The sequence below is a fragment of the Silurus aristotelis genome (genome assembly GCF_946808225.1).
Source record: "Silurus aristotelis genome assembly, chromosome: 12".
Classification (NCBI taxonomy): Eukaryota; Metazoa; Chordata; class Actinopteri; order Siluriformes; family Siluridae; genus Silurus; species Silurus aristotelis.
This window is the reverse complement of record NC_139585.1, coordinates 20,193,449-20,220,336: the sequence shown is the minus strand read 5'-3', so window position 1 is coordinate 20,220,336 and position 26,888 is coordinate 20,193,449. Positions and strand designations below refer to the sequence as shown.

Sequence of the window (26,888 nt, the reverse complement as noted above, 5' to 3'; positions counted from 1 at the left end):
GCAAAGATGAAGTTGACGATGCTCACTCGTCATCTTCGCAGTGAACGCGCCTATAGAGAGAAATGCACACTTAATACAGAATACATAATAAGCATATCCTAGTCGGTTTATTTTCGTTTTGAATTGTTTTGTTTAAAAGTAGACAATTCAAGCTTTCTATATAGAAAAATTTATGGAATATTTTTATCATTTCCTAAAATATTAATAAGGAATTTATAAATTGTGCAAAATATTTTTAATAGGCCTACATTTAAAAAAAATCTTTCTCTCGCCAATAGGGGGTGCTGCAGCACCCCAGCACCCCCACTTCCTGCGGCCATGGCCCATCCTCATTGATGATGTGTTTAAATGCAAAACTGTTCATGCTATCTGTGGTCCTGAGCTTTGTAGTAAACTGTTGATATTAATTACAATCTAAATCCATATTCAAACTTCTTTGTTTCTAGTCTTTAACTACCCAGTACCAGTGGTGGGAGATCAGGGCCAGCAAAGCCTTCTCTGCTGGCCTAAACACTATCAGAAGCACTGACCTACATTTACAACCTAAATTCTAATATTTGTTCCATGAAATTTGATTAATTTATTCCCAACAGTTTATTCTCTTCATTTCGTAGCGTAGATTTTTTGTCCAATCAGATTTCAGCCTCTATGTGCTATCATGTCAATCTAATCTGCCCAGGGCCTGCAAAGTCATTACTGCTGGTCTCTGTAAAAAATAAATTTGTTTCTTTTAACCAATCAGATTTTAAATTTGCCTCACAGATGGCCTAGAATAGCGTCAGCATTTTCCCGTCCTCTGTTTGTGTCATGTTATTAGACAAATATTGATTCTAAACTGCTCCAGATGATGAAGGTGCACAGTTGCATTTGTAGTGAAGAGGTTTGGAGCTTGCTTTAGTAAAATGGTATTCACCCTCCATATGTGAAATGTCTCTCTCTGTAATGGTGTAGTGGTGGTATTAAGAGGTGGATTAAGTCGGGTAAGTCCCCATTGAAGGGCCAGGTACCAAATGCATGGCCTGCCACACACACACACACACACACACACACACACACACACACACACACACACACACACACACATATATATATATATATAATTATTTTTTTTGGTTTTACTCCATCATTTTAATAAACCAAGTGAACTGTGAACAATTAGATACAGATAGATCTAATGAATCATATCATCTGTAGGCTACAGCAGGTTATCACTGCAGGTGTCCAGGTCTGTGGACAAAAAGAGCAAAAATCTGGATGAAAGTTCGCACAGCTATACACAGTGAAAGCATTCATCTTGCTCTCCTCCTCTCCTCCTTAGCTCTGTTGATTTATACGGGCCCATGCTATGCCAACCAATCGGCACACATTTCCCAGAGGAAGTGTCCACTTAGGTGAGGAAGTTTGAGGTTTCCTCTAATCCCTCTGATCTGCAAACAGGAGGGACTCACACACAGGTCAGAACAACACCAGCACAAGGATTTTGCTTAAACAGTTAAAGGCATTATATGATGTGTTGATTATTGGACTGTTTCACACCTTGACATGTATGGATACAATTACCTGTCTAGAGTGATACTATTCTCTCTCAATGGGTACTTTACAAATACACATTTAGATCAGCACTGACTAATAACCACAGTAAAAACAGGTAAAACATTAATCAAGTGAATAAATTAAAACCACTAAAAGGTGAGGTTATTAAAATTAATTACAGTGCATCTGGAAAGTATTCATAGTGCTTCACTTTTTCCACATTTTCCTCAAAATTTGACAAACAATACCCTATAATGACAACGTGAAAGAAGTGTTTTTAAAATCTTTGCAAATTATAAAAATAATTAATAACAAAAATCATGTACATAAGTTTTCACAGCCTTTGCTTAATAATCAATTGAAGCGCCTTTGTCATCAATTACAGCCTCAAATCTTGGTACACATATGTTTGGGCAGTTCTTCTTAACCCATTCTTCTTTGCAGAATCTCTCAAGCTCCATGAGGTTGGATGGGGAGCATCAGTGCACAGCCATTTTTAGATCTCTCCAGAGATGTTCAATCAATGTTCAAGTATGGGCTTTGGCTGGGCAACTCAAGGACATTCACAAAGTTGTCCCGTAGTCACTCTGATATCTTGGCTGTAATTTCCAGATCCACTGTAACTCATTACAGTGGTACTTGTCAAGAGGTAGGATATATTAGACAGCAACTTAACAGTCAGTGTTTAAAGTTGATGTGTTGGAAGTAAAGAAATTAACAAATGTACAAATCAGAGTGACTTTAATATGGTCCAAATGACCATAATGACTAGATGACTGGGTCACAGCACCTCCAAAATGGTAAGTGAATTACTAACCAAAAGTGTTCCAAGGATGAACAATCCTTGGACCTGATAGACCCTTGTCCACCACAGAAAAACCCTTTAATGGGCATGTGTGCATCAAACCTGAACCATGCACACATGGAAAAAGTTGTCCTGGTCATGGTTTCTTTTACATCTTTCAAAAGGGCGTAGGCATGTGTGTTGCTTAATGGGGTCCTGGCATTTATGTTGTTGTTGTTTTACATTCATTAACGCTGTTGCACACCAGGTACACCCCTTCATAGCAATTATATTTCCTACTGGCAGTGGGCTCTTTCGCAGGATAATGCATCCTGCCACACCACACATATTACTTTGTAATGCTTTTATTTACTTTGGTGTTCATTTAAATTTCACAATACTGTGTGATTTGCGGGACAAACAAATCCAATCCATGGAGACACAACCTGCTCCCAGATACCACTACACATATTTTGGAGTATTTATTAAGAATTATGCAGCTGTTTGGATATAACATGTTTAAATTTACTTTGCAAAATAAATCAAATCAATGCATAAATTCATTTTGAGAATATGAATATTATATACATATTATATTTACATTTAAGTGGAAACTTACTAGAAATGTTTCATTAAATGACAAAATTTCCTTCAAAATGCTTAATTACTATTTATTAGTTTGTTTTTCATTTTTTTTCCTTACAACACTACAAGTATAAAATAAATGTTAACTCATGTATAGCTAAGTGTGTAACTTAGCTATTCAAATTAGTTCTAGAATTGAGTTTTTCCATAAATATGACATTTCATTTCAGACCTGAAGTTTGCAGGTTGAAAAGTAAAAAATACAGAGCATCATTAAATAGAGGACACTCCAATGAAGGACACGACTCAATTAATTGCATTATGTACTTGCTTTTTTCTTTTATCCATTCATTCATTTATCAGTTTAGTTTATATCTTATTAAGGCTAAAAAAAAAAAGTAGTGTTTCCTAATTTGCAAAAAAACCATAAAAATGCTGACTGCATGTAAAAAAAAAATTATTGTTCCACAAGTTAGCAGGTCAGTTTCCATTAGGTGCAGTCACATTTTCCATTGATTCACATCAGCTTTTTAACATGTTCAGTAGTTTCTCTTGCCTTCTTTCTTTTCAGCTTCTTCTTTAGCAACAAAAGGTCAATGTACACAATGTGTTTGAGCACGGAGGATGCACAGAGAAGGCCACCATGTAATGCACCTGCAATGCCACAGCTGAACACATCTTGACCTGGGAACCCAAACACACACAATGGGTGAACAAAAAATTACAAACCTGTTCAATGTGCTAAACTCAAGTAACCGAGCATTCAGGAATATAACAATAAAGTACAAACTGACTGATTAAGGCAGGGGATAAGCAGTTTTTCATAATTCATTTCATAAGGATTTCTATAATAAGCATATTGGATTCTAAATAATCAGCAATAATGTCAGTGGGTTTAATGTGAAGGAAAAAATGCAATATAGTAAAACAAAACAAAAGCATAACTAAGAACCATAGAAACTTTAGCTACTGTATGTCACACATTTTCATACCTGTAATGAAAAGATTTTTTACAGGGGTTTCACAGCGATTTCTGGCAAGGGCCTCAGGCTGAAAGCGTTCCAAGTTGTGCTCAGCTGAGTACATGGATCCCAAATAGGAACCAAGATAGTATTCGTTAGACAATGGAGTGGAGACTTCCTGAAACACCAACTAAGAGGGAAAAAAGGGGTAGAAAAATAAAAGTGCATGAAAAACGTTTTGTAGTGTATTTACAAATAACGTCACTGACATACCTAAAATGAACACCTGTACCCTTCTTTATTTATGCAAATCATGGCGCAGTAGCACAAGGCATATGTTCAGGCAGGTAAAGAGCTTTAATTTTCAGTTAGCATTGGTGCATGGGAATTCAGAGTTAAAGTCATTGTGCTGGTTTCTCCATTTTGATATTTGATGTGAACATTAACTGAAACTCTGGACCTGTATCTGCATCAAGTTATACTCCAGCTGCCATGCATGGCTGACTGATTGGATAATGATGCAAGAATGAGGAGAAGTACAGGTGTTCCAATAATACATTTATAAATTCTTCTTGTCCTTTAATTCTATGAATTGTAATACAAAATAATACAGACAGTGGCATTACTCAAATCTATATCTGAAATGATGACTACCTTATCTCTCAGTTTGGGGTAGTGAGTGCAGACCAAGTCAAAGAGATTGTTCGCAAATCTCATCTTGTAGGCTAAATAGTCATCCCCTCTTTTTCTCACTGGTCTGTCCTTCCACTCCTCAAACCATTCATAATTTACCATTGTTAGAATGGTCATGCAAGATTTACCTGAAAAATGAACAGGGCATAATAATATTTGTGTCACAGTCACACAGTATGGACATTAGTGGACAGAATTCACACACTATAGACAGTAGAGGACAGAATTTACACACTATGGACATTTGTGAACAGAATTCCCACACTCTGGAAAGTAGAGGACAAAATTCACACACTATGGACAGCAGAGGACAGCAATCACACAGTATGAACAGTAGTGGACAGAAGCTGGCATGTGGTTTGAGCTTGAAATCAGTATCTAAAACTCCAATCACTGTTCTTGCATTACAAAAATGAAACCTGCAGTTGTACCCGGGTGACGGATTGTTGCTGTTGGATCTTTGGCAGATGGAAATGTAAAGTACATCATGGGAATGTTATCTGGAGCTTCATCCTTCCCCATACTGAAGAACTCATCCATCCTTTAAATAAACAGAACATTGAGAGAGTGTGAAAATGTGCTGCAGTGTCACTTTGCTATATGTGTCTAACAGAAATAGCTGTACATATTATCCTGCTGAAGAATCAAGTATAGAAATTTGGCTATGTTCTTCTCATAGCCTGAAAAATAATAAGAATAAATCTATGTCCAAGTAGAAGAATTGAGAGCTGGGATTGTGCCAGAGTTAACTTTTTCTCAGCAGCACTACCCTGGGGGCTTTTTATAAGAACAAGACTGACGAGAAAACTAGGCCAAACTATTTTTCCTTTACACTGTTGGAATATATGCAGTTAATTACAAAGTGCAAAATTTGTGTTAAAAATAAAATTGCAAAAATTCAGACTATTATGGGTGTTTGTATTGTTAGCCACAGCAGATAACAAATGAACAGCAGTTCCTGTATTATTTTAAATATATAAGCATTGATAACACACTGCTGTTAAATGAGTCATTTACTTTATACAACTGCAGCTATGTCAATAGTGATGGCTGTGGTTTAAATTATTTCTATTAATGCACTTGTAAATAGCTGTCATTCCAAATTAAATAATATAAACTTCAAAACAATAAAAACTTGTTCACAGGACTGTGTTTGATGGCTAAAAATAGATTGATGAAAAGATTGTTATTTATAAATGAAAAACGTGTAATCTTTGTAATGCATGTGTAAGCTTACAATTATATAATTAAACAATATTACATATAAAAATAAACCATAAAAAAAAAAAAATCACAGTTTTATTTATTCACAAAAATGTAATAGTTGTGGTATAAAAAGACAAACACCAAACACGTCATGAGGTGCTGTGGTGGTAATGGTACCACACAAATCCTGCACTTGATTAATGTGGTTTTTTTTTTTTTTTACCTATAGACGAAGGCAACATTATTCAAATTTCTATCATACATAATGGTTTTTACTCCCTGGTACTGACATTGCATCCATATCATTAGTCCTAAAGGACCACACGTTGGTTGAAGTGATGCCCAGTTCCTCCTGCGTGGCATCGAAACCTGAAAACACTAAAAGGCATCCTCGTCCGGGTCTCATCATATTCAGCCGCTCCTGAATCGCTGCAACATGGAATTACAGCATGTTTCAGGCAAGTTTAGTGTGAGATATACGCAAGAACTAATAGTTAAAGTGCTGACCTGGTTTGGATTGTATATGTAATGGAAGAAATTTTTGAAAGGTGTTGAAGACTCCACAGTTCGAGATGATAACAGGAGCTCGCACTTCAACATCCTCTTGGTCTTTTTTCACAGTGACACCTATAACACAAGCACAACCTGGTCTAGAAATTTAGCTTTAGAAAGGGAAAGACTTCCCTGTCCAGAACACTATAAATCTTAGAGACTTCATCAGTACAGTGACATAGTCAAAAGTATGAAAATCATCTATAGCATGATGAATATACAACCTCATATAATATTTGACATATCACAGTATCTGCTTCCACATTATATACAGGACGTTTTAGTAGATATGCCATATAAAATGGCAGTATAAAGTTCGCTAGCAGCAGAAATACTGCATATGGTCACTCACCATATGCAGCTCCCTTACTGTCAACCAGGATGCGATTTACAGGAGCACGGACCAGCACACGTCCCCCAAACTTCTGGATGACCTTGGTGATGTGGAATGGGATTTCACTGGCGCCACCTTTTGGGTAATATGCTCCACGCTTGTAGTGGTGCAACAGCAGGGCATTAATAACACAACTGGAAACTTTTGGTGGAATGCCTATTAATAAAAAAAATAAAAAATCAATTGTAAGAACATTTTTGGATTACCACATTTTTGGATTCCTGTTCTTGGGGAATGTCCTCTTAATACGAAGGAAATGTACCATCGGTCAAAATAATATTTTTCTTTTAATTGTGCAAAGAAAAATATTCCTTTTGAAAACTTTTATTTTTATTTACACTAATGACCATAACATCATTAACATAGAAAACAAATATAATCTCTAATAATCAACAATAGCATGGTAATACTTGTTATATAGATAACAATATAATCATTTCAGGTCAGCAATTAGAATGTCTTACTACCCTTTGTGAGACAGAATACTACCAGGTAATACCAGAAAAAATGATCTAACAAAAACCTATTCTAAATATAATACACTGGATATGCACTCAATTTTTTTTCCAAATAGCATGAATCAAACTTCTAATTAAAAAAACTAAAACTAAACTAAACTTCAACTATAGTCCAACATCAAATCTCCTTTTATCCTTAAGATCCTACAAACAGTTGTAGTTAGGCAGTTCTCATACATACATAGAAGTAACATTCCTTAAACATATCAGTCTGGGTTTAGCACAGAGACAGTGCTGCAACAACGATCATTTTATTATCAGTAATCAATCAAATCAATAATAATCAATAATGAAATTTGATGTCAACGAATACCGTTATCGATGACTTGGGCTGCTGAAGTTAGGGGTTAGTGAGAGATTAAGATAACACAACCGCTTGTGTAATCGCCCGATTACTCGTTTATCAAAATAATCGTTGATTGCAGCCCTATTAGAAACCACTCACTGCTACTGAAATTGAATCCATATGGCCAGGTAAAAATACATGAGATTACTCTAAAAGGTTCCACTAAGGGAGTTTTCACACCGGAAGTTCAGTCCAAAGCAGAGCAGTTCACATGAAAAATTGTTAATGTAAACGCTCTCTAACGCGTACAGGAAAGCTGCGGTACTGAATCCAAGATTATCCAAGAGTAGTCCACGAAGGTGACTTTGGATTGTAATTGAAACTAACAATATTACTACTGTGAGCTATGACTCAGCAAATTAGACATCATGATAAAAACTAAGTAAATTTCCTGATCATAGAGTACACAGTAGTAGAGGATTATTTATAATTACTGTATATAATTAATTTGTTCATTAATTATTGCACTCCTTAATGTAACGGAGATTAAGATGGGTTCACTTTTGTCACTGGTTCTCTAAAGATTTCTTCCTCATGCTTAGAGAGTTTTTTGATGGTTATTAAAGATTGACTAAGAGGGTTCAATTTACTTTTTTTCAAATGTACCTTTTTAATCTGAATCGTTTAAATCGCTATTCAATTCAAATTTATGAACTCTTTTTAATAGAATTGAAAGAACATACAGGTTCCAAAGCCTATTCTGCAAACACACCCTGGATGGGATGCGAGTCTATTACATGGGATAATTCACATGCCAATTGTGGCACCTGCCAACAAGTTTTGGACAGTACAGTGAAACTGGAGAATCTGAATGAACACAGACTCAATGAGAACATGATCAGCTGCACTCGAACAGTAACCCAAGCTAAGAATAGAACCAAGGATCCTGGAGCTGCAAAGCAGCATTTGTACCTGTTTTAGCAGAATGCCACCCATGACCGGTTAAGCTGCCAGATAACAAACAGTATCTCACCATAGAAAAAATAGTTGAAGACTGTGTGGAGGTCCTTGTTAGAGGTCAGACTCTCTGCAACTTCAGTGGCATTAGTGCTTACAAGTCGAAAGATGGAGCTGCAGAGGCCGGCAATGCCACTCTTAAGCAGGAAAAGTGCCAACCACTGAGGAATCAGCTTTAGTGAAGCCAAATAGTGTGTCTTCCTGGCTGAGATCTAAAATAAAAATGTATGCATTTTTTGTATTGGAAATTATAAGCATCCTCTAAAAGCTGAGAGCTTTTCCTATCAGAAAGATTCCTTACCTTCATGATCTTAAAGTATTCCTCTACAGCTTTGGCATCATCAGGGAACTGCTTTTTCAGATGCATTTCCATCTCAGTTTTGCCGCTGTGAAGTGTGTATTTCCGGATTTCTTCTCCTCTACCTATCACTACAGTGTCAAAGTGTTGGTCTAGTTCCTTAAACTGTAGTTGTCCTTCTGTGAGTTGGTCCATGATGATCTTAAACAGACTGTTCTCATGTAGCTGACCAATATAATGTAGCCCTGTAGAGACACATATACAGTGGATATAAATTTCTGATCTGAAAAATATAGTCTATACTTTACAAGTAATATCAGTCACCACATCTCCTGGGTGCAAAGACATAACAGCAGAGATTTTTACAGTTTTTCTCAGTTGCTTTGGAGCATTTCTCCAATCATCCTAAATATCTGCTAACCAGTAAGTGCATTCTCAAAACAATTAGTACAAACAGCACAACACATTGGATTTCTTGCAAAAGCCTGTACTTTTCTCAAAATCTTCAGGTTATCTCTCAAAAGTAAGTATTTGTGTCAATGAACATCTCATTCCCATCAGAACGAAAAGTCCCTTCGTCATTGTTCACAAACAAGATATAAACAAAGGGTCAAATTACAGTGATTTAAAATGCACAAAATTCAAATTTCTTTTGTACGAAATTTATGAATTTCAGCAGCAGCAATATTTATTTGATTGGATATTTGATTTATATTGATCGCAAGAAACCGAACAGGATTCACACTTTTACTGTACTGTACAAGTGTTTGTTTGTTTCTTAGTTGTTCATCTATTTTCAAAATGTATAATTCTGTGTTTTGCTCTGTCTGTATACACTCTTCAATTGAAGGTTCACAAGATTCACCTTTGACCTGTTTTAGAGAACTACAGTATTTTCCGGACTATAAGACGCTACTTTTTTCCCCACGCTTTCAACCTCGCAGCTTAAACAATGAAGCGGCTAATTTATGGTTTTTCCAGGTTTCACAAACTTCATGCCAAAACACTGAGCCCCATAACATTAGACCTATGAAATTGCCGAACGGGTTCAGGTGAACCAATGAAACTCTTTATATTAAATCAGATGCGCTCCCACTGAATCGGGCCGCACCACATCATAAATATGGATGAGGTTCCTCTGACGTTTGACCTGCCGCTCACTCGGACTGTCTACAGGAAATCCGAATCATTCATCATGCTGAAAACAACCGGGCATGAAAAAAACGCACTTCACCTGTGTTCTGAGCTGCACGGCATCGGGAGAAGAGCTTCACCGATGGTGATTTTCAAACACACAACGATGCCAAAAGATAAATTGTTGTGAAAGGAAGGAGGAAGACAGTGAACAATGACTTTCTTGGTAGGCTACTGTTTAGATACAAGCCATGTAACAGACACTGTCTTTCATTAATTCCTCAGTGTAGACACAGTATATACAGGTGCGGCATATTTATGTTCAAAATAAAAATCTTTGTAAAATTCAGTGGGTGCGGGTTATATTTGGGTGCGCTTAATAGTCCGGAAATTACGGTAGTTGATTATTGGTTGATCTGATGATGTAAACTCTCCTTCATTAGTGACACGATTCAGATCATGAATCATCTGACAATTCATCAATTCAACACATTTACAAAAAAATGTTTAATAGAAATTTTAGATGACAAATGATGACAACTGGTTTAACCATTTTGCATTCAATGACTTATACAATGAACTAATACTGAGATGTTTTGGGGGTTAAAACTATTCAGGTGAAACTAGTATAAAGTTTCTTTCGGCTTCTCCCGTTAGGGGTCGCCACAGCGGATCCTCCGCACGTTTGATTTGGCATATGTTTTACGCTGGATGCCCTTCCTAACGCAACCCTCCCCAATTTATCCGGGCTTGGGACCGGCACTAAGAGTGGCTGGGGATGGTTCCCTGACCGGGAATCGAACCCGGGTCGCAGCGGTGAGAGCGCTGCATCTTAACCACTAGACCACCAGGGGACTCAGGTGAAACTAGTATAATATATTTTAATCAACATGAACAAACAACTGATAATGTGGGAAACAGCAGACACTTGTACACAATCGATTAAATGAATGTACAAAAGCATTCACAATTTGACTAAAGCAACAAGAAATATTCTTATGATGAGCACAAATGACTAAATGATGTGGAGGATGAACAAGTAGTTTTGAGAATTTCATTTCTGATTTAAAAAACTGTAAAGCTTCGCAAGATTTACCTTTGACCTGTTTCAGAGAACTAGTTGATTATTGGTTGATTTGATGCCGCTCACTCACCTTCATTAGTGACATTCAAGATTCATCTGCACAATTCATCAATTCAAGACACATTTACAAAAAAAGGTTTAATAAAAATTTAAGCTTCACCGATTATGACAACTGGTTTAACCATTTTGCTATCAATGATGTATACAATGAACAGATGTTTTAAGATTATTCAGGTGAAACCAGTATAATATATTTTGATCAACATGAACATAAACAACCGATAATGTAGGAAACAAAAGACACTTGTACACAATCAATTAAATGAATGTACAATAACGTTCGCAATTTGATCAAAGCAAAGAGAAATGCTTTTATGATGTGCACAAGCGACTGCATGATGTGGAGGATATGATCATAAATATGATTTCAATTTCTTAGAATGCAGGGTCTTTATTTTTACAGCTTTTCTTCCAATCCTTTTGTTCTTTTGTCTAACAAATGTTTAGTTTTAAAAAAGGTTTAAAAAACCTTAACATGGGACTGTTCTTTCATCTTCAGTTACCACTTTATTCTGGTCAAAGTCATATGGATTTGTAGCTTATCACAAAGACACTAGTGATGAGGCAAGAATACATGCAGAAAATCAAAGTCCAAAATGGAATAGCATGATCTCTTACCTACATCAAACTCAAACCCTTTCTCAGTAAATGTGTGGCAGCAGCCTCCAGCTTGTTCATGTTGCTCCAGCACGAGCACTCTCTTGTCCAATTTAGCAAGAGTTGCTGCTGCCGCCAGGCCACCAATGCCACTACCAATCACGATAGCATCCAGATTCTCTGGAACCTTCTCTTTCTTGAACCCTACAAGAAACAAATCATTGTGAGAAGAGTGTGTCGTGTAAACTCAGATATTATTTAGAATGTTTATGTAAAAGTTTATATGAAAAAAAATTTCTATTCAATATAAGTGAATGATTAAATTAATCTAACTTTCATAATGTTTACTTTATCATAAGACCAGTTTAAGTATCTATTAACACTCTGTTGGACAAATCTAAATAAGGCACAACAAGATAAAGATTTATGACATGCCATTTTTTTTTACCAATAATGTGTGAATATGTGAAACTAGTTATATTGTCCTATTTTCTTTTAATAAAAATTGCTAATACGATCATCATCAAGTCTCTAATTTCACTTTTTTTGTTTTTGAGCAAAAGATTCTACTTTAAGAAAGCATTTTCTGCTCTAGCTTGCAATATTATATGTACAGTATCGTCATGGACTCACCTTGCTTCAGAATTTTGTCTCTCTTCTTCTGGTCCAGCTCTATTGGACCCGGAGGTCTAACTGATTCTACTGAGAAAGGGCTTGGTTTGCCGAACAGATACCAGTAAGAACCAATAGCCGAAACCAAAAACCACACCAACACCACCAGAAACCACATCCTGAAGAAAACAACACAATTGCTGTAGACAGAATGAGTAATGCTGCACACTTTCTGCTGTACTGTTGTATGAACTGATTATTGTTGCAGAACTGATGAAAAGATTCCCTCCCATACCTAGTTTTATAGCTAGCAAGTGCTAAAGGTCTAGAAAGTAAAGTCAATTTATTCGTATAACCATAAAGATAAGATGTGATAATCAGCTGTAACATAATATATGTAATGTTTGGCAATGTTATACACATAATACATTTAATGTACAAGCAAATAATGAGTGTGCGTATTGCTACTGGGTTTCATATACAGTAAATGTGACCAATGCATAAATAAAGCAAGATTTGATTTATTAATAGTACACTGAAAGTACAAAGAGGATAATTCTCACAAAAGTGAGTACACCCCCATGTTCAAGTTTTTGTCTTCTTGACAGGATACAAATGTGTGCATCTTATATTAGAGCAGTTAAATTATTTTTTACACCACCTCACAATCACAACTTACAACCTACAGAATCCCAACATCTTAACCACTAACCCACCCTACATTGCTTTCTGACACAAACCTCTTTATTCAATGCTTTATCTTGGTCAAGATCACAGTGGATCTGGTGCCTATTCTGGGGAAAACCCTAGGATATAGCAGGAATATACTGTACTTTGCATAAGACACCAGTCTGTCACAGAGCACTTGCACACAATCATTCAACAAATTAAGTCTTGTCCATTTTGCTGAAATCTCATTGAAGCAACTCAAAATGGTACTCAGGAGTTTGTATGTCAGCATTACGGCCTAATGAGATGACAAATGGTGTCCTGTGGTATCCCCTCCCATATCTGGCCCAGAGCTTCACTGAGCTCCTGGACAGTCTGAGGCTCAACCTGGTGGCACTGGATGGACAGAAACATAATGTCCCAGAGGAGTTCTACTGGATTTAGGTCAGGCTAGATATCAATGCAGTCAATGATATCAATTCCTTGATCCTCCATGAACTGCTTGCATACACTCGACCCACATGAGGCCATTATCGTGCACAGGAGGAACCCAGGACCCACTGCACCAGCGTAGGGTCTGATAATGGGTCGAAGGATTTCATCACAATTCCTAATGGCAGTCAGGTGGTCTAGACTGTAGAGATCTGTGCGTCCCTCCATGGATGTCTCCCCAGACCATCACTGACCCACTATCAAAACTTGTCATGCTAAATGATGTTACAGGCAGCGTAACGTTCTTCACGGCTTCTCCAGACCCTTTCACGTAAACCTGCTTTCATCTGTGAAACGCACAGTGCACCAGTGGCGAACCTGCCAATTCTGGTGTTCCATGGTAAATGTCAATTGAGCTCCACAATGCCGAACAGTGAGCACAGGGCCCACACTTATGAAGTCTGATTCTGATTGTTTGGTCAGAGACATTCACACCAGTGGTCTGCTGGAGGTCGTTTTGTAGGGTTTTGGAAGTGCTCATCCTGTTCCTGCTTGCACAAAGGAGAGGATACCGGTTCTGCTTTTACGAAGACAGTCGCAACTGTTAATCCATTAACTGTTTTTTTAAACAACAAGGTTTAAGAATTACCTTTTGTTAAATTCAAGTTTGCTTTGGATGTAATTGACAGAAGTCTAAAAGGTTGTTAAGCTTTATGTGCTGGAGGTTTATTAATAGATTTAATGTTCATAACCCAAAACTCAAAAACAGAGTCAAACACAATCATCTCCACAACCAAAACCAAATCTAGAACAGTGATCTCATGTGTTCCCCAAACCAAAGCCCAAAGCTGCAGTACAGTCAGTAAAACAGGCATGTCTGCAAACATACCACTGCACAGTATTTCACAAGATCCAAAAAGCCATCTGAACAGGTAAACAAAGAAGCAGCGGAAGGCTAGTGTCATATACAGTACAGCAATCAAAACAAGGAGAGCAGATCATAACTTACGTAAATTGTACAAAATCAGCAAGGTTTCACACTGACCAATAATCCTTATATACTGTGTGAACAGGAACTGAACTCGATAGCAAAAATGCGTGTAGAATTGACAGATGGGCGCCCTCTACTGTCGCAGATGAGAAAATATTCTACTGAAGCACTGATTCAGAATAAAGCATTTTCAGCTGCTGAACGCCTTTAATCCTTAACGATCAGTTACACATAAAAGTACATACACATTTTTTTTAAGTTTATATATATAAAGTAAAAGCAAGTCAAAAAGTACTTACTGATAACAAGTCTCATCTATGTCATTTTAATTGTAATATAAACAATATACCAATAGCAACTATACATTGAAATGCGTGAGGTGAGGTGCTACAAACTTACTGACAGAGGTGGAAAATGTTTTGCTCAATCTAGTGCAATAACAAAACACAACACAATCCCCCCAAAAAACCCACTATAATCCATGACTTGAGTCTAATGTGAGTTACCTTTGCTTGCTGAGATACAACAAGAAGTGAATAGACAATAACTTAAATAGAAAAAAATAAAAAGTAATAATAGACAAAAAAAAGCATTAGAGAATAAAGTGACGGTGTTAAATCATTTATGAAAGTAGTGAGTGATGTGCTAAAGATGATATTTAACATTCTTAATATGGCACGCAGAGTAAACCAGCATGAAGATCTATCCTACAAACTCCACTCCTTTTTCTACAGATTTTCTTCTTTCTCCAGTGTCCTTCCACTGACTAATCCAAGCAGACTGATTTGTGACTTTAAATTGCCCCTAGATATAAATGTGTGTATGTTTGTGTGTGTGTGTGTGTGTGTGTGTGTGTGTGTGTGTGTGTGTGTGTGTGTGTGTGTGTGCGCATGGTGCTCTATTCCCATGCATAATGCACAGTTACTAAAGATAAATGGATGATTTATTATTTTTTTATTATTGTGTTTATTTGTTATAAGTGAAATTCATTCATTATTAATTGGCATTAAACTAATGTGTTCTTATAATTCATACATTATAAAAGATTGTCCACTTCATTCTACTTTGCTCCTACAGACCCAAAGAGCAGTAAGGAGAACAGATAGAGGTTGAAGTGAGTTTGAGGGACAATAAGGTAATAGGATAAAATGCTTAGCTCTTGATCCTGAGATGAAGTTCAGGAAATAGGATTAAGCTATTTGACAGGCAGGTAGGAAGCATGCCTTAGTCAACCGGGAGAGGGCTTATGCACAGATCTCCTTAGCATTAACCGATATTGGGACATCTGTGAAGCTACACATATGCATGTCTTTTATCAGTTATAAGATTAAGTTACAAGAAATCTATCATCAGCTATACATGTAGCTAATTAGGAAAAAAGAATGTATTTTAACTAATAACTAGACACACTATATGTATCATGGAATTTAATACAAATAATGAGAAAAGGCTTTTAGTTCAATTACATTTTATTCACTTATTTACTAATGTTCACTATATACACTATAGATTTTCCTCTCAAAAAGTACCATACAGATGTGCACAAACGAGTCAAAAAAGGATCCATCAGATAAGTAAAAGGGTGAAGAAGTGTCTTGTGCTTCTACTTTTTTAAGTCTAAATAAATGATGAATCTAATGAGAAAATTGAGGAAGTAAATTTATTTTTTGCCTGTAGAAAGTACAAAATGGGAAACCCCTGTAATCAGCACTTCTTGAAGCCTTTTGTTATTATTGTGGGCCATCGCTATGTAATAACACAACCTCCTTTTTCCTTAAAGGGGTTCTTGTCTTCAGGAACTCCCTTGATTAAGGGGTCTTCTGCAGATGCCGCCTCAATGAAAGAGACAAGCTCTGGGGTCGTTTTAGACATCTGGAAATAAGAATGAAATGAAGTTATTCAAAGTCACTAATAAATAATAATTAATTTGTGTGTGATGAGTAAGACAAGTATGTGCTCAATAACGTAGCAGCAATTTTTTTTTCAAACATTTGTCAACATTTAACTGAATATGGATTGATATTACCTAGATAAACATGGCTCCAATTCCTAATGGTGGTTTTTATGTAGTATCTTATGAAATTATCGGAGACAAATCTATATATTCTGTTCAATTGTTTCCCTTAATTCGTTTTTTTTTTTTGGAAAGACACAAAGAATTACAAACGAATTATTAGCACATTTTGTCAGTAGCTGAGTTTATGGCCTTCAGACTTGCTCTTATATTGTCTGCAGATCGATTGTGTCTGTATAAAGGTAGAATTTTTTTTCTTGGATAGACACTGGATGGATGATGAGATAACTCACTGCAACCCGGGGCGTGCTAACTTCTATCTGCAGCTGCTCCAGCTCCATTTTCATGATGTCCTTATCAGACATGTCCCGTGCCATCTTACCTGTTTTCATATAGAATTTAATATGAATGAAACACCAACAAAAAAAAACTGCTATTGATTTTTTGGACTTGTTCGAGACAATATAAATGATGATGAATAGATATAGTAATATAGGTAATAAAATGGATTTATTCTTTGAAATGTTACTGAACATATTTGTCTTCAAAAATAGATTATCCTAAAGCTTGCATCCATACATCAAGTCAAAGCACTTCTTCTTACCTGTTCAATGGTGGGACCTTCAGTCATTCAAGTAATCTCTCAATGTCACCTAGGATATCATCAGCCTGTCTCCACACCTGACTGAGGGAACTGAGCTCCTTTTTCTCACTCCTCTCCTCTTCATTTCATGCCTAGGCTTTGTTTTTAACTTGATCCTGGTCACCAATGATGTCATCAATCCCTGTTAATCTCATTATGACAAATCAGAGGTGGTCAGATGGCTCCAGGCTCTAAAGCTCATTGAGAACACATGGGAGAAGAAGGACAGCAAAGTAGGCCACTCCTGACGATAAACCTGGTTATTACAACCTACAAATATCCCACAAACTAACTTCGAACAACACATTTCAAAACATTAGACTCACAAACTTTCAATTAATATTACAGTGTGTTTAAATGCAACTGAGAAAAATGACTATACTTGGAAAGTATACAAGGAAAACAAACAAACAAATGCAAATCACAAAATCCCATTCGAAATCCAAAAAAAGGCAAATCTGGTTTTCACAGGGCAAAATTATGATCAGTTAACAAGAAGACAAACACTGATTAAATACAAACATAGGGAACATAATTCAAATGCTTGGTATGGAAAATCTGGAAGAATGAGCTATTTGGCTACTGAGAAATAAAATGTGGTTCTCTCTCACGTCCTATATCTTTCTATAAACCATAGTATTTAAACGTGATTAGACACGAACTCTGCATTTTCTGAGGCTGTGGGTAATGTGGGCAGTGGTATAGCAGGAGGCATATACCACTGCCACATGGTCAGGGATGGGTAAAGGTGGAAAGTAAGAAATGATATTTATTTGCGTTACTGAAATAGAGTACTTTTCTTGTGTACTAAGAAATAAAAAATAATGCAAGGGGCAAAAAACGTGCCCAGAAAACATCTGCACTTATTGATTGTTGGGTGAAAGAAAAAAACACACCAAACTCACAAAAAAGAATGGAAGAAATGGAAGCAATGGCGTGCTCCAATGGCACAATCGGTTAGTGCATAGTACTTATACAGCAGAACAGGTGAAGCAATACTGAGATTGTGATTTCAAGCCTCACCAGGAACACAGTTTTTATACATTGCCTTCAAACATTCCACATGCATAATAATATGCATAAAAATTTCCACACTCTCCTATCCAAATTCTCATTTGAAGTGACTTCTATTAAGACTCCATTTTTCTATGTAATGTTTGGGCAGTAAATGAGGGGTCTTTCCTTGATGGCACATGCTTATAGAGTTAAGGCAGCTAGCACCGTTTATGTCTTGATCAAGGTCCTAAAATAGTTCATCCACAAACAGCGACCTTGTGAGAATGTCTTGGTTGGGTGCATTCATGAAAAGCATCTGCTTTATCGTTTATGGAGCCTGGTCCAAAGAAGGCAGTAAAATGGAAGCTGTCCCTGGTGAGAGTTGAGTCATTCAGAAGGCCTGAGACATTTTAGTTTATTATTATCATTAAAAATGATGAAGAGGCACAGGCCCCTAGCTTAAGCCCGTTGTGCTTATAGCAGCAATATAGCACTACAATGCGTAGGTTGAAACTTTTATTGTGGTCTTTATACAGGGTGGCACAGGGAAGGGGGACATTTTGGATCTAGGAGTTGTTGAACCTAGGGTGTCAGCAATTGTTCGGAACCAGTGCGGCCTCCTTTAGAACCCCTTGCCATAATGGAGAAGCGGAGTGGGAAGCGTTTACTAAAAAAGCCTTTTATAAGAATAGTGATAGTGGAAGTGCTGTGCAAAGGGAATTTTGGCATCATTACCAGATAGGACATCATTATTGTGTCCCGTCTGCTCACCATGCTACAACATGGATGCGTAATTTAGAAGAAACGGCTAAAACAGTGATGATACAATATTACACCACTCTACTGCTCCATTATACCTAATGGCAATGGATTCAAAATGAGCTCGCACTGGTTTCAAACAATTGTTGATAACTCAGGGTCGCCCAAATTTCATGTTGAATCGATAAGGTTACAGAAATACAAAAATATATACATTATAATAATAATAATAAAAAATTTTTTATATATATATATATATATATATATATATGAATTTATTTACTGATGAATAAAAAAATGTATTGATTTCGCTTATCAATTTCGACACTAGGGGTCAGCAACGAGTCTCCACCCTCTCACTACGCATGTCCTGGTCAATAGAGGAAGAGATCACTTCCGCCCTCAGTAATCATGGCGGCTCCGAGTAAACGACAAATGCTGCGGTTCATCTCTCAGTTCGGAGCGTTTATTCTGACCAGATTTGGGTTTTGGAACTGCTTCAGCATGCTTATGCTGTTTGCCGAGCGGGCCGATGTGAAAAGGTAAAAAAATATGTAGTGGGCATCTATATTAGCATGTTAGCATAGAGTAAGTACGAGGAATTCAGGTTTTATTGAAAGACGTTTCACATGAAACCAGATCAGTCCGCAAATCTTTCCTGTAGTTGTACGTGTTTGTTGGCTCCGTCTCAAATGGCTCGTGAAGTTTGCTGTATTTGGCACTTCATTTAGTAAACTTATAGACACAGCAAGAAGCGGATTTACGTGGAACCAAAGAAATCGCCACGGTACTTCCGGGATCTGCGTACACATCTGGATGGAGTTGAGCCAGCTGCCATGCTTTGTGATCTCAAAACCCCTAAATTAGCTTTTTTGTGGGTTAAGTGGTTATGGAAATGACATCTTAGACAACATGCCGCTCAGATGGTTAAAAAAAATAAAAGGACAGTATAAGATGCCACAACAACTGTTATTTTCGCTGTTATAGGAAACTTATAAACAATGTTTGTATGATTCTGCACTGTTCTGTTCAAGTTATGTTCATATAACACTACATCCTGCAGTGTTCCTGTTTCTCAGACGGCTGAAACTGCAGACCATTTTAACTATTAATCTGTTAGTAGCATACTTTTTTTTGTTAAATATTGAAATACAAGTAGTCGTCGACTTACGACCTATGCAACTTACGACCACTATCACTAGCCATGATCGTGTTACGACCGGTCTGTCGGGCCGTAAATCTACGACTACCTGTAAATCACGTTAGAAAAGAATTTACACAGCACTGACACTGGAGACTCCGAACCTAAATGTTGAATAATTATTGCTTTTGTATATAGAACTATAATAGAACAAGCTCGTTGATAAACATGTAAATATTAGAAATGCAAAAAAAAAAAACCCACAACATTTTCTTAGCCAATCAGAATCGAGCATTCAGCAGCTCTGTAATGTCCAATGTATTTTCAGGAAGCCGGACATCCAGGTGCCGCTCTTGTATGTTGACATGGCAGCAGCAGTGTTGTGTGCCAGTTTCATGTCGTTCGGGGTGAAGAGGAGGTGGTTTGCACTCGCTGCCGCGATCCAGCTGGCTTTCAGCACGTACGCGTCCTACGTAGGTGGCCATGTCCATTATGGAGACTGGTTAAAGGTATGTGTGAAGTGGGAGGCATCTAATTGAATGTATTTAGAACCTAAACTGCCTGAAGCTGCACACAGGGGTGAGGGGTAGCTCAGTGATCAGAAGGTTGGGAGTTCAAGTCCCACCACCACTATGCTGCCACTGCAGACCCTCATCTGCTCAGTTGTATGAATGAGATAATTATAAGTCTGCATGGAGAAGGGCGTCTGCTCAAGTAATGTACCTGATATTTCGATTCATGGCTAGCTCAGTGGTTAAGGCCCCTTGGGGCCCCTGAGCAAAGCCCCTACCCCTTTGTGCTCCAGGGCACTGTATCATGGCTGACCCTGTGTTCTGACCCCAGCTTTCTAACTTTGCTGGGATATGCAAAGAATATGTTTAAGAAATTGCCTCTTTCTTTCTTTTCTTACAATGTTGCATGTTCCTCAGGTCAGGATGTACTCGAGAGCCATGGCTGTTATCGGAGCTTTTCTAGTGCTGGCGAGTGGAGCAGGAGAAGTATACAGGCAGAAACCACGCACACGCTCACTACAGTCCACTGGCCAAGTCTTCTTAGGAATCTACTTAATCTGTTTGGTAAGCTTTTTAGTTCAAAACTCACTTTCTGGCATCTGTGGTTTTGTGTGTAGTTAATGATCAAATTGTTGCTAAAGTTTGAACCCACTTTCATGGTGATCGATGCTCCCATTCTCGTTCACTAGGTTTACTCCCTCCAGCACAGTCAAGAGGACAGGTCGGCATACTTGGACCACATCCCTGGTGGTGAGATAACCCTCCAGCTCCTGGTCATTCTCTTCGGCATGCTTGCTCTCTCCTTCCTCTCGGGGTACTACGTGCGTTTAGCGTCCCAGATCTTAGCCGTGCTCCTCCCGCTGATCATTCTGTTCATCGACGGCAATCTCGGCTACTGGCACCGCACACGCCGCGTCGAGTTCTGGAACCAAATGAAGCTGATCGGACATAACATAGCCATCTTCGGAGCTGTGCTCATCCTCGGGACCGATGGATAAACACTTAAAACAAACAGTGGACAAAAGCTACATGCAAACCATAAAACTGCACTGAACAGTAGCTCCAAATAATGTGCTCAATAATTGAAATAGTGCGACAGCTTTCAGCTTCAATGCAGAAAACATTTCAGATGCTAACGCTTTGTGACTGACATTATGACTCTGATGTGTAATGAGCTGGAGGTGGTTCACTACATTGAAGAGATGCCACACTATTTATACACACCGATTTCAGATCACCATGTTTCCTGCTTCTCAGGGTTGAATTGGAACAATTCCGTCATTATTCTAGATATTGACGAACAAGTTATTTATTAGTCCAGATTTTACCTTGCTGCATTTTTGCCTGAAGAAAACAAATCGATTCTTAAGTGACTGTTTACAATCATGTCAGATTTTCTTTTTATTTATGGAGGATTTTCAACAAGTCTTAAAAACAGATTATTAATTAGGACTTTGTAAAAAGGCTGTTTTGCTGTATATTATTTGAAAACATGGAGATTTTTTGGTCAGGTGTCTTGAACAATTCCAAGACTGCTACATTGGCAGCTCATAGCACTACCTTATTTCTGATTAAATATCAATGCATCGTTGTTTATTAAACTATGGATGTTTCTATTCGATGTGCTTTTTATTTTGTGATTGTTGACATCCTATTTGATCCCCCACCCATCCACATGCATCCCTCAGGCCACTCAATTTGCAGACCACAAAGAAATCATCCTATTTACAAGTGAAACAGTTGAGGGATAAGTGGCAGTTTTGGTGCTGCTGGGATTTGAACTCTCTACTCACCCGAACACCAGTTATCACTTCCATACACCAAACATCTTTAATGCTTTATCTTGGTCAGTATCACAGTGCCTATTCTGGGGGACATCCTAGAACAAGGCAGAATACACCCTACGTGAGGTCTGTGTGGTTTCTCGGTAACGTGACTGCTGCCTTTTTTTGTAATCTTCCCAGAAAATGTAATTGGTGTCTTGAGCCTTTATTGCACAAGTAATAACAGGAGGAAACTGGCTTCATAGATGCTCTTTCACCTATAAATAGAACAAGGTAGTGCTTCAATTACTAAAAATTGTAATCACACCAATTTTCTACTCTAAATACATTTAATACAGTAATCCACTCCATTTCACAGTCACATCCTACCAATCACTGATCATTTACTGCCTACACACTAAAGGGACAAAAGTTTGTTCGTATAGTGACCATAAGATTTATTTGTACTTTGCAAACATCCCATTTAGTTCTCATTTGCGGTTATAATAATGGCCACTCTTCTGGGAAGATGTTCCACTAGATTTTGGAGTGCGCTTGTGGCGATTTGTGCTCAATCACACAAGGGTGTAAGTAGTCAGGTACTGATGTGAGGAGGCCTGGGGTGCAGTCAGCGTTCCAATTCATCTCAAAAGGTGTTTAGAGTTTAGAGCTCTATAGCAGGCCACTCAAGATGTTTCATTACAACCCATGTATAGAATATCTTCGTGGAGTTTGCTTTGTGGACAAGGGCATAGTCATGTTGGAACAGGTTAGGGTCTTCGAGTTCAAGATAAGGGAACATTTTATGCTACTGCATCCAAAGACATCCTGTAAGATTGTGTGCTTTGTGGTAACAGTTTGGGGAAGAACTACATATGGGCCAAACATTAATGCCCACAGGTTCAGTGCTTGATACAGCAGACTGCACGTGTTTGCATTCATACCACATACCTAATAATCAGAGTTGAACCCGATGCAGCATTTCTAAAGTATATATTCAGCATATATCAGTGTTTAAACTAACTATTAAAGAAAAGAATTGTTTAATATTTATATAATAACTGTCTCAGCAGAAAGGTTGCTGATCATGTAGAGCATGTGTGTCAAACTCTTATATCCGGCCCGCTATTTTAATTATATCTATTATTGTTATTAATGGCCCGGCGATATGAAGCACTGATAACACACCAACTACAGATCCCATAATGCAGCGCTTCAGCTGCCTTGCCGAATGCTAGGCTACCCGGGAACATTCCAGCGTCAATCAAGTCAAGCGTCTGTTGATGTCTACAACCCTACTTTAAACTTATTGCGAAGCCCCTCACAGTGGTGAAGAGAAAAAGTTGATTCTGAAAACCAATGGGAGGCTGAATATATGTTTACTGACTTACGTGTGTCTTATTTGTGGAGCGAATGTGGCTGTAATTAAGGAATTAAGACGGCACTACGAGACAAATCATCAGTATAATCTGAAAAACCTGAATGCAGAGCAGAAGATACAGAAAGTAGAAGATTTAAAGAAGAATTTGACATTTCAGCAGACATTTTTCACCAGAGCAAAATCAAAAGTAAAGCTGCTGTGAAATCAGAGTAGAAATCATCCCGGCCATTTACCGAGGGAGAGTTTCTGAACTGCTGCATGATGAAGGTGAGCGACGTCTTGTGTTTGACAGGAGATATTTTTATGGAGAGTAAAATATTTTGTTATTTAAAGTTTAAGTTGATTTATTCTGGAATAATATTCCTGTCTTTTTAAATTTCATATTAATGTGTAAAAAACAACATTTAGTTTGAGTCTGTTTCTCCTGTTCAGACCGCGACCGAAAGTGTGCTTTGAGTTTTGGCCCCCTGTGCAATTGAGTTTGACACCCCTGATGTAGAGGATATACATATGCATCAACAGTTTTTATGCTTCGTTTTTTGGTGTTTTGAGAGAGATATAATTTTTTTAATACAAAGAGAAAATTACAGCATTACAGTCAGAATTTTTGTTACTTTTATTTTAGAAAATGTCCTTTTTAAACTGTGGCGTTTCAAGTCACATCTTGTTTAAAATACAGAAAATACAGACACATGAACATGGAGACATGAAGAAAAAGTGGTAAGGAAAGGAAACAAAGCTAACGTGCTTTTCTGACTGCTTGAGTTTTTTTTTCCTTTTTTTGAGAAAATGGAATTGAAGACGAAGAGGGGATGAAAATAAATGGAGGGAAGGTGGAATAGGAGGGCACAGAGAAATAAGGAAAGAAGGAGAGAGAGATGTTGAGTTAGTTAGGAAAACTATGGGTTGCTTAATAGTTGGTATTTTAAATTATCTTTATAAAGTCTAATTTAGAATCAAGTCTTTCCACCCTCACTTTTTTATCAGATTTTTTTTGTCCGTGTTTTTCTGTTTTTTTTTTTTGTTTTGTTTTTTCTATTTGATCTGGCAGACCCGGGGTCCCTTGGTGACCGCCCCACCCTCTTACTGTGACACTGAATGGTGGGGAGGAGGAGAGGAGACAGACAGACAGAGAGAGAGAGAAAGAGAGAGGGAGAGGGAAGTGCCGTTCTCGTTCAGCTTTCAGGATGCCGGTCGGTACCCAACGTGCCCTCTCTGGCCAATCCGTGCCCTGCCCCATCACCTCAGGATGATAACGACGACTCCTTTTGTGTTTGCTGTGCTTGTGAACGCTGCATTGACTTCTGCGTTTCCACGTCTCTAAAATGTTTCTCAACCTGTGGCAAAGAGAGATAATTGAAAAACAAGATCTTTACTTCGCGTGAGATTATCAAAAACAAACACCATTGCAATTCTATACATGAGAAAGAACGTTACACGTACTTCCTTAAGGTAAGGAACAACACACAGCAGGAATGATGTTACAAGAAAATAATTAATGGCTGCCAATTTTCCTTTATAATAGGGATGGATTTGGTTTTAAAGTTGATTGGCTAAGCCAAACTTTAAACACTTAATATCCACACACCTGTGACCACATTATAATGCAGTGTTACTAAACCAGGCTTTATAAAACACTGTAGTCTATCTGCATAATGCCCTAAACTTTTGTTATGTTGCTTAATAACCAAAGCTTACGGTTAACAGCGTTTTATTAGTGATTGAAGCCGGTTATTTGACAGCAGGAACAACCAGCTGTTGATTTCATTATTTTTTATAACATTTGTCTAAATAGATTAGGCATCACAGTGGGATAAATGTTCACTAGAATGCATTTAATCCTTTTAAATATTGCAGTGTATTCATTATTATGACACTCTAGAAACCTTTTCCCCCCCAAACATTAAACATAAGTTCAACGAAATTATAAACTGTTAAATGAGATGAAAGAGAAACTCACAATTTTGCGTATATGACTTAAAGCACTTCCCTCTTTGCCTTTGCAATTTTCCACCTGATAAGGTGGTGAGATGACGACGTCGTCCATCACAATAATGTTCTTCTCCTGCCATTTACAGTCTTTAATGCTGGAAGAGAAATCGAAGTTTAGAAAGAAGTGTTGACTTGTAAGTAACTTGTGGTAATATACAGTACAAGGGGTGTTATCTAAACTGTTGATGTTCAAAAAGTGTCAATATAAAATAAACCGCGTTAATAATAATAATAATAATTTTAAAAAACCCGACAGTTTTATGTTTTGCATTTCTTCCCCCTTATTGTTTCATGTCACAGGACATACACCATGGCAAGACTCAGCACAGCAACAAGACACAAGGTCTCATACATCAGCAAGGTCTTTCCCAGGCAAATATTTTAAAGCAGATTGGCCCTAAATGTATTCTGCAGCATGGAATTCACTAGAGCTGCACAGGTTGTTGCTGGGATCCTCTTCCACTCATTCATAATGGCATCATGGAGCTGTGGAGGTTAGACACATGGCGCTTCTCCACCTTCCGCTTGGGGATGCCCCACAGGTGCTCAATAGGGTTCAGGTCTTGAGACGTACTTGGCGACTCAATCACCTTTAGCTTCCTCAGCAAAGCGGTTGTCATCTTGGCTAATGATTTATGTTGGATAACGAGCTCAAACTGCAGTTCGGCCCCGTTTCTGAAGGGAGGGCATCATGTTCTGCTTCAGAATGTCACAGTACATGTACGAATCCATGTTTTCCTCAAATGAACCACAGCTCCCCAGTACTAGCAGTACTCATGCAGCCCTGGAATATGATGCTATAACCACAACACTTGGCTGCAGGCAAGACAATTTTCTTGGTTCTCCTCACCAGGTTGTCACCACACATGCTGGACACCATCTGAGTTTAACAAGTTGCAGTGTGCAGTATATGGTCTGAGAACTAACAAGCGGACCTTCTGCTTTTGCAACCTCTTAAACAAAGCTACAACACTCATGTTTTTTTTTTTTTAAAGCAGCTTCTGCACCTGACGCACAGCATGAGGACTCAACTTCTTTGATCGACCCTTGCGAGACCTGTTCCAAGTGGAACCCGTCCTGTATGACCCTGGCCAGTGTACTGTAACTACGTTTTAGTGTTACTAATCTTCTTAGAGGTGCCATGTTGAACATCCAGTGATCAGTATGAGAAAATTGTACACTAGATTTTAACTGCTCTAATACAAGATTAGTATGGTCCTGTCAAGCAGACAAAAACATGAAAACGATGAATAGGACGTGTGGCTTGCATGGTTACACGA

At 37.8% G+C, this 26,888-nt stretch overlaps 4 protein-coding genes across 4 annotated transcripts in view; 1 reads left to right on the top strand and 3 right to left on the bottom strand.

Annotated features, from left to right (window-relative positions):
- Positions 1-3,216: 3,216 nt before the first annotated feature.
- Positions 3,217-14,508, bottom strand: LOC310734689 (inactive all-trans-retinol 13,14-reductase). Its single transcript, XM_083557046.1, has 12 exons — positions 14,426-14,508; positions 12,337-12,494; positions 11,725-11,907; positions 8,832-9,073; positions 8,547-8,742; positions 6,668-6,865; positions 6,271-6,390; positions 6,054-6,192; positions 4,989-5,098; positions 4,519-4,685; positions 3,895-4,054; positions 3,217-3,586 (listed from the first exon to the last, which is right to left on the bottom strand). Exons 2-12 carry the CDS (start codon positions 12,491-12,493, stop codon positions 3,420-3,422), a joined length of 1,839 nt encoding a protein of 612 aa, XP_083413172.1. The 5' UTR covers position 12,494; positions 14,426-14,508; the 3' UTR covers positions 3,217-3,419.
- A 1,350-nt stretch (positions 14,509-15,858) lies between these two features.
- gngt2b (guanine nucleotide binding protein (G protein), gamma transducing activity polypeptide 2b) lies at positions 15,859-17,171 on the bottom strand. The gene is made up of 3 exons (XM_083556247.1): positions 17,026-17,171; positions 16,715-16,803; positions 15,859-16,279 (listed from the first exon to the last, which is right to left on the bottom strand). Exons 2-3 carry the CDS (start codon positions 16,796-16,798, stop codon positions 16,154-16,156), a joined length of 210 nt encoding a protein of 69 aa, XP_083412373.1. The 5' UTR covers positions 16,799-16,803; positions 17,026-17,171; the 3' UTR covers positions 15,859-16,153.
- A 2,011-nt stretch (positions 17,172-19,182) lies between these two features.
- On the top strand, positions 19,183-22,088 carry tmem101 (transmembrane protein 101). Its single transcript, XM_083556246.1, has 4 exons — positions 19,183-19,361; positions 20,289-20,469; positions 20,890-21,036; positions 21,162-22,088. The coding sequence occupies exons 1-4, from the start codon at positions 19,231-19,233 to the stop codon at positions 21,468-21,470; spliced, it is 768 nt and encodes a 255-aa protein (XP_083412372.1). The 5' UTR covers positions 19,183-19,230; the 3' UTR covers positions 21,471-22,088.
- Positions 22,089-24,208: 2,120 nt separating this feature from the next.
- The window catches only part of lsm12b (LSM12 homolog b), a 10,769-nt gene continuing 8,089 nt past the window's right edge, over positions 24,209-26,888 (bottom strand). The window contains exons 4-5 of the mRNA XM_083555770.1: positions 25,577-25,703; positions 24,209-24,953 (exon numbers count right to left, since the gene is read on the bottom strand). Of these exons, the coding sequence (XP_083411896.1) occupies positions 24,861-24,953; positions 25,577-25,703 (220 nt within the window). The 3' untranslated portion in view covers positions 24,209-24,860. The remainder of the gene's footprint in view (positions 24,954-25,576; positions 25,704-26,888) is intronic.

Coding starts and splice junctions, on each gene's coding strand:
- LOC310734689 (XM_083557046.1), bottom strand. CDS start 12,493: ATGTGGTTTCTGGTGGTGTTGGTGTGGTTTTTGGTTTCGGCTATTGGT. Junction 8,743..8,831: donor AATACTTTAAGATCATGAAG/GTAAGGAATCTT, acceptor TTTTTATTTTAG/ATCTCAGCCAGGAAGACACA. Junction 6,193..6,270: donor ACATATACAATCCAAACCAG/GTCAGCACTTTA, acceptor TCCATGTTGCAG/CGATTCAGGAGCGGCTGAAT.
- gngt2b (XM_083556247.1), bottom strand. CDS start 16,798: ATGGCACGGGACATGTCTGATAAGGACATCATGAAAATGGAGCTGGAG. Junction 16,280..16,714: donor TTAGCACGCCCCGGGTTGCA/GTGAGTTATCTC, acceptor TCTTATTTCCAG/ATGTCTAAAACGACCCCAGA.
- tmem101 (XM_083556246.1), top strand. CDS start 19,231: ATGGCGGCTCCGAGTAAACGACAAATGCTGCGGTTCATCTCTCAGTTC. Junction 19,362..20,288: donor GAGCGGGCCGATGTGAAAAG/GTAAAAAAATAT, acceptor ATGTATTTTCAG/GAAGCCGGACATCCAGGTGC. Junction 21,037..21,161: donor GAATCTACTTAATCTGTTTG/GTAAGCTTTTTA, acceptor CTCGTTCACTAG/GTTTACTCCCTCCAGCACAG.